We start from the raw sequence: 13776 nt of genomic DNA, 5'->3' as shown, positions 1-13776 counted from the left end.
GAGAGGGAGGGGTGTGGGTCTGATTCCCTCTCACCAGAACAGGGCTGGACAGGGGCCAGGGAGAGTCTAAATACCAACCCCAATCCCCCCAGGTCTCCTCAGATGGTTCAGCCCAGTGGCTCTGGGCTGCTGTTGGGTCTCCTCTTCTCTCTCCTCACCCCCTGGTATCCTCAAATGGTTCAGTCCATACCCTCTGGATGTTCTTCCTGTGCTCCTCTCCCTCCAGGAACAGGATAAGGAACACAAAAGAGCCAAAACAGCATGGTGGACAATGACAACAATGGTTTTCCTCTACTGAAACATGACTCCAAATGAGCTGTAAAAAGTAAACTAGTAGTGTTTGTCATGTTAAGAGAGTAAAAATTGCACAATACATATTACAATAAAGTCTTTATTGACAGAGAGCAGAAAGAGTCCCTTCAGTCTTTGGTCCAGGCTGTGTTCACACATGTTCATAATAACAATAATGAATTGGTTATATACAGCGCCCTGGGGCAGACTGACAGTGAGGCTGCCAACCTGCGCCATCGGCCCCTCCCATCACCACCAACACTCGCATCACACAGACACACACACACAGACACACACACAGGCAAGGTGGGTGAAGAGTCTTGCCTTAGGACACAAAGACAGAACTTGATCAGAGCGAGAACTGATCTGACCTCCAGGTTGAAGGACCACTGCTCTAACCAGTATGCCACAGTCGTGTCCGTGTGTAGTCCTGATGTACACTGGTCCTGTTCTAGTTCTGGTTTAGTCTTGGTCTTTCCCAGGTTTAGTTGCGGGTTTAGATCCAGTTTAGTTGTCACGTTGCTGTGGCGTGTGTCTCTGGGGTGGTCAGACGATGCGCCCAAGGAAAATGGCTCTGGGGTACTTGTCTCTGAGAGAGGGCCACTGCACAAAGAAGTAGTGTGTGACGGGGAAGAGGATCCTGCCAGTGAGTGACAGGGACTGCACCCGGCACAGGCTCTCCACGTACACCAGGACCACCCTCTTCAGTCCCAGCACTCCGAGGAGCAGCCCCCCCAGGCACAGAGGGACGCATGTGCCCGGCCCGTTACACAGGATCTGAAACAAACATGAGAGAAGAAAGTGTCAAGTGTCTGTCCTGTCTAATGTAGTCGTGAACTGTTGAAGTGTTCACCATCCCCGTTTCAAAGCCTGTGTGTATTTGTGTCTGTGCTCTTATGTTTTTATGTAAATTATTATTGCAATGTTTAATTATAAATTAAATCTTATAAAACATATTTCTTCCTTCATGAACAGTGATATAAGTATTATGTACAAACTGAATCAATTATTGCCATGAAATGAAATATAGAAATCCAAACCTATAACAGTATTGACTTGTGTGTTGTGCCTCTAGCCCTCCTCCACACTCAGCCCTCACATGTGACACTGTCCAGAGGATCTCTAAAGCTATAGAGCACGTATTCAACACGTTAAACAGTTCTCCATTCTCCCTGACCTGAGCCTGACCCTGAGCCTGAACCTGAGCCCAGACCTGCTGCTAAATCTGGGAAAACAGAGCTAAGGAGCCTTCACTTCTGACCTAATACATCCAGTGTGTGAGCACAGGGAGAGGGCTGTGAGGAGGAGGGGTCTGAATGAGGGCCTTCAGTCACTACAGCCTTGTTTGGTTCACTTCAGAGCAGATCGGTACGTTCTAGAAGTGTCTCCACTGTGTAAAGTGAACTGTACTGCTCCGTTTGAGGGGTCTGAAGGAGAAGACCCTGGAGGGCACTAGCTCCCAGAGGGGTCTGGGTCAGGAGCTACTCAGCAGACCAAGGCCTAAACAAGACTACAAAAAAACAGCAACTAATAATTTCTCATCAAGTGCTGTCTTAATCTTGTGACAGACCACATTTCCACTGATGTGATCTGACACAAAACACACACAGCAACAGCTATAATTGCTAAAAAACAAAAAAACAACCAACCAAACAAACAAACAAACACTATCACATGTAACAAGACTTTTGGGAGACTTAAAACTTAAAACAAGTGAGTAAATGCCCAAACACAAGTTTAATATTTTCCCATTTCTTCTCCCTTGCAATTGAATGCCTCTCCTAGTCTGTGCCTAATATCAGTCAGACTGTGCGGTTACATGCAGCAGGGATCAGAGTACACATGGGTTTCTCCAGATTGTGGCCATACCAGTTTGTCAATGTCTGATCCCGTCAGATCTCAGAAGCTCAGCAGGGCCGGGCCTGGTCAGTACTTTGATGGGAGACCACTGGGAAAATCAGGTGCCACAGGGGGCACCAGTTGTAAAAAAAAAAAAAAAAAACTGTCATTGTGTTCTTAAGCAAGCACTTCACCCACATTACCTAGTATGAAAGTGGTGTGTGCGTGAGTGATGGTGGTGTGTCAGAGGGGTGTGTGTGGGCAGCGGTGTGTGGGGCGGTGGTGGGCGTGGTGGGGCAGTGAAGAAGCGGTGGTGGAGGGGATGTGGGGCGTGGGGCGTGGGGCAATGGGTGGTGGGGCAGTAGAGGGGCGGTCGTGGGGCAATGGTGGGGCAGTTAGAGGGGCGGTGGTGGGGCGATGGTGGGGTGATGGTGGGATGATGGTGGGATGGTGGTGGGATGGTGGTGGGGCGGTGGTGGGCGGTGGTGTGGGGCAATCGTGGGGCAATCGTGGGGCGGTCGTGGGGCGGTCGTGGGGCAGTAGAGGGGCTGTGGTGGGGCAGTGGAGCAGGGCAGAGGAGGAGAGCTGGGGTTTCGACTTACAGGAAAGCAGACAGCAGCAGTATGTGTCTGGAGAAGCCATCACACTCACGCACAGCAGCCAAGTACACTGACGTCAGCCTCTCCCTTCAGCCTGCTCAGAGCTCCACGTCTACGGAGTTCAGAAGCCAGAGAGCCAGAGAGCCAAAGAACCACAGAGTCACAGAGCCAGAGAGCCACAGAGCCACAGAGCCAGCGCTGGAGTGAGCAGGCAGGACAGATGAGAACAGGGAGGGGGCAGTTTTCCAGTGATTGACATTTTCATTCTTGTGTTTATTCATCCATTCTCTTCCTCTTAGCCCAGGTCGCAGAGGCACAAGTCTGAGCAGAGAGGAGCAGACCTCCTTCACCCCAGACATTTCCTCCAGTTCTTCCAGGGACACAGCGTGTGCTGGCTCTTCCCTGGGGCCTCCTCCAGGTGGGGCAAGCCCGAGCTTCAACTGCTCCTTTCCCACACTTTGTTTGAAATCACTTCACAGGATTTTTCCAGGACATTTTTAATGATGTGATCGCTGTGTCTACAAATGCATGAAACCCTTATGTAGTTTACTGCACCTGAAGTCCACACTGATGCTAAATTATTATTTTCACACATCTCAATCTACATATTTGCTTTGCTTTGCTTTATCTATGCCTGAATAGAAAATGCAGTCATAGCACAAACATAATGATATAACAGTCTTTAGTAGTGACTGCACATTCTTCTGAGTTTGAATGGCACTGTGTCCCTGTGGTTACATTCATGAAACAGAAAATTGTTTGGTTTTGGAGGAGGTTTTTCATACTTAATGCTTCTATATTACATATCCAATAATGTGGCAAAGCAAAAAGAAGGGGGGGTCATCTTAAAGGACACAATATATATTTTCCATTTGGCCCTTTTTACCTAAATTATCAGGCATGTTCCATTTTGAGAACACAAAACAATTATTTTCCAGGTCTTCCAGGATTTCCAGGATGTGTGGGGACCGCGCGTATTATGCGTTTTCATTATTATAATATTTTAATAATGACAAATACATACAGGGCAGTGGGCAGGGTTATGGGGTAGGCGAAAACTTACATTTGTCTGTTCTTATGATGAACAAAATGTAAGATGATCTGCGTACGTCTTATGCCATAATGTGTCCTATAGAGCAGTGAGTCTGTGTGACTGTAGCTGTGTGCTGCTGGCGGGAGAGCAGAGCCAGTGTGCGGCCTGTAAGATTACTCACAATCCAAACGATCGCAGTTTGAAACGACACAATTAGCAAATCTCAAAAGCTGTCATTTCTGAAGCACCATACTATTATTAAGTACCACCTTTTCCTCTTATTCTGGATAAAAGCTGATAACCCTGGAGTTTAGATCTGTATAAACATGTTAGGAAATGTGATTCGGATATTAGTTTGTCAGTTCAGATTTCAAATAAATTATTCTGGGCGTGTTTGAAATGTCAGCTTTGAACAGAATCCCATTATTAAAACTAACCGCAAATTCAATGCTTGTCAGAAAAAGACATTGAGATATTTTCCCCAAATGTTTCAGCCCTGATCCACAGAGCCGCCACTCCTCCTGCTGCCGGTGGGGCTACTGGTGATGGTGGGTGGTGCTGCTGGTGATGGTGGTGGTGCTCCTACTGGTGCTGGTGACCGCTCTGCTTCAGGAATGTGCTCTCAAAAACTCACCCAAGCAAGAGCTGCTCCGGCCCCACCAGCCCAACGCTATGCTCTGGAAACATGGAGCCAGTGCCAGTGGAAAACAATACTGAGAATGAGGACAGAACAGTTAAGACCGAGTCACAACTGGAGTCTGCTGCTGCTGCTGCTGCATTCTTTTAGAGTGACAGACACCTGCTTGCAAGGGTTGTCCAAAGTATCGAAAATCAGATACTAATCAATTCTAAAACTAGTATCGGAACTAGATATTCATTTGAGCATGGATACTAAAAAAGGCACACTGACAGGACAGAAGTGAACCTTTTCTGAACAGCTTTAGAATGATGTTGAGTTGTATGAGAATAAGTAGAAGAGCACACAGACTAGACACTATGAACCTACTACACCTCTGAGGATTACACACATATAAGACACATGAGAATAGAAAAGAAAGTTCTACCATTTAATGTGGAAAACCACATTCTATTGCCTAAACAGTTATTATTGTGGTATCGGAATCTGTATTGTGTATCGAGTCTATTACTTAGAATCAAAATTGAGAAATGTGACTATTGTGACAACACTACTCCAAATGAAATCTGAGAAAGACAAGAAGTGTTATAATTCATGTGACAGGATCATTTGCTTTTGTATATTAGTGAATTATAATGTGAATATGGAGCCCAGTTTTACATTTGGAATTTCCGACTGGCGGTATCATAACAGCCAAAGAGTCAATGAGGAGTGAGGCTGTTGAGGGTAAGATACCTTCCCGCCCCATTGCTGAACTAGTTCTGTTTTTCAGGTTTTTACGAAAGAAACAGGTCCAATACCTTTCAACACCGACTTACAAGCTCTGCAGAGGTCAAAAAGTCAATGTCAATGTCAGTCAATGCTGTGTAAAGGTTGCCATACATTACAGGATTTTTCAGTCTTAAACGATTTTTAAATGTGTGAAAAAAAGTGCACACCACAGACATGAGGAGAATCTTATGAGACTTAAAATCTCTGATTGTAAAGACTGCAGCGGGATATGTCTGTGGACCACAGGATATTAAACTGTGGTCATGTCAGCTGTTTCCTGTCTACAGTAAAACCAGTCGCTCTGAGACTCTTATGTCATTATGTTAGAAGGACAATTTCTACGAATAATATGGATGAGATACAGCACTTTATATTTACCACTTTACGAGAGGTGAGGAATAAAATCTTCTCATTAGTTTCGCCATTTCCTGAGTTTGTGTGTTGCGCCTCTGTGTCTGTTGCTCCGTCTGCCCCTGATGTTCTGCTGTATTGGCTTTTACTGTTTTACTGCTGATGTTTGGTGGTTATGATCTGACAGAGCAGCTCAGAGTCACACTGACACCACACGCATGAAGAGTGCAGCGACCTCAAAATTGCACAAAAGGCAAAAAGTCAGGTCACGTCTCCCCGAACTCTGAGAGAAGCAAATCACTTTCCTCTCACTTCATTTACATATAAGAACTCACCCACAGCCCTACACAGATCTGAACACTCACCCACAGCCCTACACCGATCTGAACACTCACCCACAGCCCTACACCGATCTGAACACTCACCCACAGCCCTACACCGATCTAAAGGCAGGCTGGTTGTACTGCTGCATGTTCCACACTCATTTGAAGTGACACAGAGCCAGGCCCATGAGTGCTCTGTTTAACTGCAGCATGGAGCTCTGCACAGGCTCACAGGGGCAGTCTGTCACCTGTCACAGCCCCTATCACCTGTCACTAACTTCTCCTTATCACCTGTCACAAACCGGTTTGGAGAAGGAACATGACTGAGACGGACAGGCGCACACTGGTACAGTATGTGACTCTGGAGGTAGCAAATCACCTGCATGAGTCCATGGAAACAGAAAGTTAAAGCCACACTTTGGAACATTCTCCACGAAAATAAGTTTTATGTAATACTGTGGAAGATTATAGCCAAAGGAACAACAAGATCATAGAAACAAGCAGGAGAAAGCCCTCCTCCAGGCCTGAGGATAACACATGGTTTCCAGTGTCATAAAAACATCCAAAATGAAAAAAGAAAAACATGTTTTTATCTTTGTCTATTTTTAGCTCAAAAGTACATGGTGGGGCTTTAAGAAATACACATGTTTGCTTGTTGTTACATGAACACTGAGTCACCTGTATGTTTATAGCTTCTGGCATATCAATTAGACACCACACTGACCACAACAGGCACTGACTTAACAAATCCTATTGCTTATATATATTTATTATATATTTTGTTTGTTAAATTAGCATGAAATGAATACTAAATCCAGACTAACATGACTGAATCTTGACTAAAACTGAAATGCATTTCGTCATGACTAGATTTAAAGTTAACTCAGCGACCCTGATCATGCAGCACTCAGAAGAACACAGCACTGGATCTAATTAAAAAGGATCTAGGATTCTAGTCAGAATTACACACAACAGAAGGCGAGAGTGTATGGCGATTTACACTGGATGCCCTCCCTTCAGCCAATTTCATACTGTCTGAAGGATCTCTGGGAGACAAAACCCTAATCTTGACTATAATGTTCCTTCTAATGTTGCTGTATAGATGCTTCCCTTTCAGATAAACTAGGGCTGGGTATCATTAAGAAGTTGCCCATATGATACATACCTCAATACACAGGCCACGATACGATACATATCTCGATACAGTGCACTTTCGATTCGATATGATATATTTCAAATAGATTCGATACGGTTCAATAAAAATAAAGGCTAAATCGTGGCTGTGATACTAAAAGTCTTTGTTAAACCACTTCTTGTGCAAAGTTCATATGAAACACAAACATTTTAATCATCAAAACAGTAAAAATCTCAAATGTGTTGCATAAATGAGTTTCCTTTCACTCAACAAGCAACAAAACTGTAGCTCTGTAACAAAGTAATTTAGTAAAACACACCTAAAAATACTCTTGGTGATATATCAATACAGTAGCCCACGATATCGATCCTGTATCATCACATTAAACAATACGATATATCGATATTCCGATATTTTTGCACACCCCTAGTGTCCACTGCGTCCTGTTTCCTTTCCCTGAAGAGCCAGATCACATACGACAGAAGAGACAGATCAGACTCATCTCCTCACACACAGCATTCTTGGGATTTCAATCCAAACTAAACTAATTTCATTTGTTACAGAATCTTTGATGAACACACTCAGGAATGTTACAAGTATTGAGCATATATAAGGACAGAGTTAAGCCCCTCCTCACAGTTAAACCCACTGTACGGTCTTGGACTTGAGTATCACTTACAGGCACGCACAGCAAAAACACTAATACTGGCTAATGGCTAAAACAGTCATTCATATCACTAAATATTTAGTAAAATTGTTATTAATGCGGGGGTATTTTACTTCTTTGGGGTATTAATTGCTTTCACACAGCATATTTAGAACACCATGAACACCTTTTATTATTTTTAAATGCTATATTAGCATTACGTTTAGAAAACAACATATTAATATATTTTATAAATTTCACTTTCGGTTTTTACACTGATGCTGCCCGTCAGTTTGACCCCACGCCAAGTCACTCCCCCTTCAAAGTGCTGTCACAACACAATCAGTGTGCATCTCGCTAATGAAAGTGCTGCACATGTTTTGTATCCTGCTCTTGTATATTTCTGGACAGTTGTCGTGTGGGAGCACAGTAGACTTGTGGATGGAGCATTGCACAGAATCTTACAGCTAATCATAAGGAGATTTTGAATAGGGTCCGGGAGAGATCACTAGATTACTCAAACATGCAACCTCTTCAGTTTAGTCATGATTTTCCTGTGTCCTAATTTAACGGTGAATTGATTTTGTTTTGTTTTTGTTATTTGGTGAGGTACAGTACAAGCTGATGAACATACATGATATGTGCTGTAAACTGCTCCATATTTGTACTCACAAACACACTCGCATTCATACACCAGTACACAGAGACAATGGAGGTAAAGTGGGGGGAAGTGTCTTGCCCAAGGACACAACAACAGTATTGTGCACTGAGTCACATCCTGTCCAACAAAGTCCTAATCAGGCCAAAAGCAGCTTCACTTCAGACAACAGAGAAGACTGGGCATTCTCCAAATGGTAACAAGACCACAATTACTATTGTTATTTAGTATACTGAAGATTGCATTATGGGATGGTAGGACCATCATGGTACATGGCATGGGTTTATACTGAGGTGAGAAAAAAACAGCATACCAGTATCACATATTTTTTTGAAAAATCGAGTATGACATTTTAGTTATGGAAATCAAATTAAAGTGCCCCTCCCTTCTCTTTCAGCAGCAAAACTCATCCTGCACATCTCAACCTGCCGGCTCTTAGTTTAGATTAAAAATTTGTATAGACACCTCTCTGTGTGTGTGTGTTTGTGTGTGTGTGTGTGTGCGCGCTGTGCACACTCACCAGGTCAGGTTTGAGTCTGAACACCAGGGGCACAGAGTAGCACAGGGCGTGCACAGTGCTCACGACAGATGAGCTCCAGGACTGGTGCACCTCTCTGCTGCGCGGGATCCGGAACACACTGAACTGAAGTACAACATAAAGCACAATGATAATACTGCAAAAAGGTCCGGGACCATCCAGAGAACACAAGAACAAAGAAAAGTAAGAGTAATCCTGAGATCTTTCAAATCATCTTTCAATGATTAAATCACATTCACATTTCCATTCATATTTGTGGAGAAAGATGTTTAAGTTTATGAACTGTTTGCTTAACCTGGCTCTCCCCAGACTCATATGTGTCCCTGTGAACTGAGTTCTACATCAGTCTGAAAATGTTCCTCTTTGATCAGAGAATTCAGACACATATCAAAAACACTGGCACAAACCATAAAACTGTACTGTGTAGAACCTGTTAGTGTAGAACCTGTCACATGCAAACACTTCAGCTGGAGCCTAACAAGACAGATTCTCAAGAGTTTTTGAGTGTACAAAAATTGTAAGAATTCATCTTGTTGTGCAAAGCTACTCTGTAGTAGCATAAATATCTGAGGATATGTGTGAAAGTGCTCCCTCTTCTGGTGACATGCAGTCACTTTAAGTGCCCCCTCTCCTGGTAGCGTGTGGTCCGTGCCCCCTCTGCAGGTGGGGTGTGGTCAGTGCCCCCTCTGCAGGTGGGGTGTGGTAGTACCTCTGAGTCTGCCTGCTGTCTGGAGCTCTCGAAGGCCTGGATCTTGTCATGGCTCATGCGGTCAGTCTGTGCCAGGACGTAGTAGCGCGGGGTGTAGGCGGAGGACAGACTGCCCAGGAGGCGCAGGATCTCTGAGGTGTGGCCCCCTGCACTCACACACAACAAGGAATCTGGTGGGGTTCTCAAACAAAAATCAGATGCTAATCAATAAAACTAGTATCAAAACTAGGTATGGATGCACTGATACTGGTATCGAATATTGGACCACTGTGGAATTACACAGATATAAGGACACATAGCAAATACACATACTACCATTTCATGCTGAAAATCACATTCTATTGTCTAAAGAAAGTGTTTTTTTTATTATCATTGTGGTACTTGCTATTTTTCTGACAAACATTATGATTCAATGTATAATGAAGGTTTTACTATGATTTAGTTCAAAGTTTACAAGACTGAAATCTGAACTGAAAATCTAATACAAGAATCACATTTCAGAACATGTTTGTACAGATCCAAAATACAGGATTAGCATCTTTTATGCAGAATAAGACAGGATATTTTGTGGTTTGTGGAGGAAATGATGGTTTTTAAAATTTACAGCCTTTTTAATTTTGTAATCGCGTCCATTCAAATTGTGATTATGGTTTGACTGTGATTAATCTTGCAGCACTAAACAAACATTATCTGGGCTGCACAGACTTAAAAACACAAAGAAAGAAATATTTCTGATTTTTAGCAATAATATACTTTATTCATAAAAAAATCTTTATCCATCAGACTTCAGTCATTGGATTTCAATCGTAATTTGGTTGAACAATTTGGGAAATGCAACTTGATTTTTCTGACAAGCGCTGAGATTGAGAATGCATCCAGCAGAATTGACAAAAAGAGTGAAATCTGAACTGACAAACTAACACAAGAATCACATTTCAGAACATGTTTGTACAGAATTACACAGAAGAGACTGCTATTGGTTCAAACATGCCCCCTCTGACATAGACAGTCTTAAAGCTTTCATCCTTTCAACTATTTTTAAAAGCTGCAGTGTGTAACTTTTCTGGTGACATGATGAGGACACCAGGTGTTACTGGTAAGATCTGTGGAGAAGTGATCGCACACACAGAATGTATGTCTACCTGAAAGACCAAGCACTGGTGTACTTTTAAAGTACTTTTAAAGTCTTGTGCACAGTACTTAAACAATCCCCTTATGGTGAGTTCTTACTAAATATGTGTGCAAAAATATCTAAATAATGGTATGTTTAATGTTATGATACAGTATCAGTATATCGCTAAGAGTATTTTTGGTATATTTTACTAAATTATTTTGTTACAGCTACAGTTTTGTTGTTTTGTTTAGTGGAAGGAAACTCCTTTATGAAACACATTTGACATTTTCACTGTTTTGAGGATTAAAATGTTTGTGTTTTATATGAACTTTGCACAAGACTTTTAGTATCACAGCCATGATTTAGCTTTTATTTTTATTGAACTGTATCGTATCGATTTAAAATATATTGTATCAAACAGAAAATGCACTGTATCGAGATATCAATGATATCACGGCCTGTGGATCGAGGTATGTATCGTATTGGCAACTTCTTAATGATACCCAGCCCTAGTTATTATCATGTACAGCCACAGGAATAGACCCGATATTCAATAACAAATCTGATACCATGATGATAATAAAATTAAATTTTAAAAAAGTGAGTGAGAATGAGTGAAGTAGAGAATGAATCTTCAAAAGTGGGTCATGTACTGCAGAAATATTATGTTAATGTTTATATTATGTTTATATGATAAATGCAAATTTAAATTGCAATTATTCTAATATTTCACATAAACATTTACAAATACTGTCCATAATTGTCAGGAGTTGTTTCAGAGTTCTTGCAGTGTGGTCAAAGAATACTACAATCCACCCACACAGGTAAAGAGGTAAAGAAGAGGTTTTTCAGGTTTGATTTGACTCAAAAATATAAATGGTGGTTTAAAGGACTTCTGGCTGAACCTTCCAAATGTTGAGCTAAATAATGAAAACCTTTTGGTAAGATATTTTCAAGTACAGAAACATTTTATATCATTATTTCTTAGAGCAAGAAGCAGATCAGGCAGGTAGGCTAGCATCACAGCAGCGTTAAACAGGGATAAAGAGTGGGGAGACCCTACCTGATCCGGCCACGACCAGCACCGACACCGAGCCCTTACTGCCAGGCTTGTATCTGGCTCCTGATTTTAGGACTACATATAAACGGAGACAAAACAGAAGGAATAAAACTACAAGAGCTAGCACAACTGTCTCAAGAGCTAGCATGGTGACTACGGCTATGGGCTGCGAGAAGGGACAAACAAGCTGTGGATTTAGACAACGCGATCTGACGGTGCGCGCTGTACTGGCGCCCTCTGCTGGAATAATCTGCTACTTGTGTTAAATTAGGAAAGAAAATAAAACAAAAACCTAACCTTACAATATTCCATGTATTTATTTATTTATTTAATAAACTGAGAGCCTTATTGCATATAGGTCTACTGTAAGCGGCTATTTAAACTTCGAGGACCATTCTAAATGTCTTAAATTTATATATGTGGTCTTTTCGTGGACATTTCTTGCCGCTGCAGAGGACTGAGGAGCCCAATAAGATCAGCCAACACACGTCCTTTTTCCACACTGCTCTGTACATGGTTATACTTGGTTATATGGTTATAGTTTTCTTCTTCTTCTTCTCCTTATTATTATTATTATTATTATTATTATTATTATTATTATTAGTAGTAGTAGTAGTAGTAGTAGTAGTAGTAGTAATAGTAGTATGTAATTAAGTCATAATTTCTGTTTGTCCAGCTTCGAATAAAAGAGAACTCTCAATCTCATAAACATGTAAAACATAAATGTAAATCTGTAACCCACTTATTTTCAATGAAGTCGACCACTCTGAGAAGGATCTGGATCCCTCTGCTTCACACAGAGTCCAGCCATTGGTCTGTGCTCCACAGACACAGGCGGTAGGAGCGTGAACGCGGCAGCTAGAGGCTGTAGGAGGAGCGGCAGGCGCCAGAACGCGCAGGATGCTGAGGCGGTCGACTGAAGCCTGAGCGCGGCAGAGGCGGCAGGAGGCGGTAGCATCAGGGCGGGGAGGCAGAAGGATGGCGGTCAGCGGTTGTAAAGTGTTCGCAAAGGCCGAGGACCTGCGCGGTTCTCCTGACAGTTCCAGGTCAGTGAGTGACGCACATTACACGCTGACACTGCGCGTGCACAGAGCAGGCTGCGCGGGCGTGTGGGAGCTACAGGTGAACGTCCTCCGCGCGCGCCAAGGTCGAGCGGCTCATCTTGTGCCGCGCACGTGTTCACGGTGCTGAGGCCTGGACCTCCGCTCGGACCGTGTCATCACACACCGCGGGAGTTCGTGCGTGTGTCTGTTTCCCACGGAACGCGTTTGATGACACCGTAAAAGACTAATGCTGGCAACACGTGGGGTTGGGCGGGGCTTCGTGAAAGCGCTGTTATAGATCAAGTTTAGATTCTGTAAAGATCATCTGTCCTCAGACAGCGAGGTTACAGGTGTCTCCACAACTCTGCACGACGCTGCTGTTATAGAGCTGATGTTATTAGAGCTGATGTTATTAGAGCTGATGTTATTAGAGCTGATGTTATAGAGCTGATGTTATTAGAGCTGATGTTATAGAGCTGATGTTATTAGAGCTGATGTTATAGAGCTGATGTTATAGAGCTGATGTTATAGAGCTGATGTTATTAGAGCTGATGTTATAGAGCTGATGTTATAGAGCTGATGTTATAGAGCTGATGTTATTAGAGCTCATGTTATAGAGCTGATGTTAGAGAACTTGTGTTATCAAACTACAGATAAATAAATAAATAAATAAATGACATAGAGGACCACACAACTCAAGCAGTGTTAAAATCCTGAGAATAAAAGTTTGTCTAAAGTAGGCTATGACGATAAAGTACATGCTTAAATGTTCTTTATCTTTTATTATAAAACAAACTCAAATATCAAAATATACATATATTGTGATACTAAATTTGTATTATTATGGTGGGCTGCTGTATCAATATATCACTAAGAGTATTTTTAGTTCTTATAGCACATTTTTTTGTGACTTCACTGCAATTTTGTTGCTTATTTAATGGAATAAATGTGTTTATGCAATACACTTGACGTATTCACTGTTTTGATGATTAACACAAGTAGTGATTTAACAAAGAAATACTGTTGCAA

The 13776-nt window shown here is 42.3% G+C and overlaps 1 protein-coding gene and 1 pseudogene across 1 annotated transcript; one reads left to right on the top strand and one right to left on the bottom strand.

The window, feature by feature from the left end:
* Window positions 1–373: 373 nt before the first annotated feature.
* On the bottom strand, window positions 374–11863 carry alg14 (ALG14 UDP-N-acetylglucosaminyltransferase subunit). The gene is made up of 4 exons (XM_020940761.2): window positions 11708–11863; window positions 9531–9676; window positions 8804–8926; window positions 374–1068 (listed from the first exon to the last, which is right to left on the bottom strand). Exons 1-4 carry the CDS (start codon window positions 11850–11852, stop codon window positions 838–840), a joined length of 645 nt encoding a protein of 214 aa, XP_020796420.2. The 5' UTR covers window positions 11853–11863; the 3' UTR covers window positions 374–837.
* Window positions 2147–2264, top strand: LOC129408198 (5S ribosomal RNA; annotated as a pseudogene).
* Window positions 11864–13776: the final 1913 nt, after the last annotated feature.

This window comes from Boleophthalmus pectinirostris, unplaced genomic scaffold (genome assembly GCF_026225935.1).
Source record: "Boleophthalmus pectinirostris isolate CB_2022bp ecotype Guang Dong unplaced genomic scaffold, ASM2622593v1 HiC_scaffold_15, whole genome shotgun sequence".
Classification (NCBI taxonomy): domain Eukaryota; kingdom Metazoa; phylum Chordata; class Actinopteri; order Gobiiformes; family Gobiidae; genus Boleophthalmus; species Boleophthalmus pectinirostris.
Note: the sequence above shows the minus strand (reverse complement) of the source record. Positions and strands in the feature narration are given on the sequence as shown.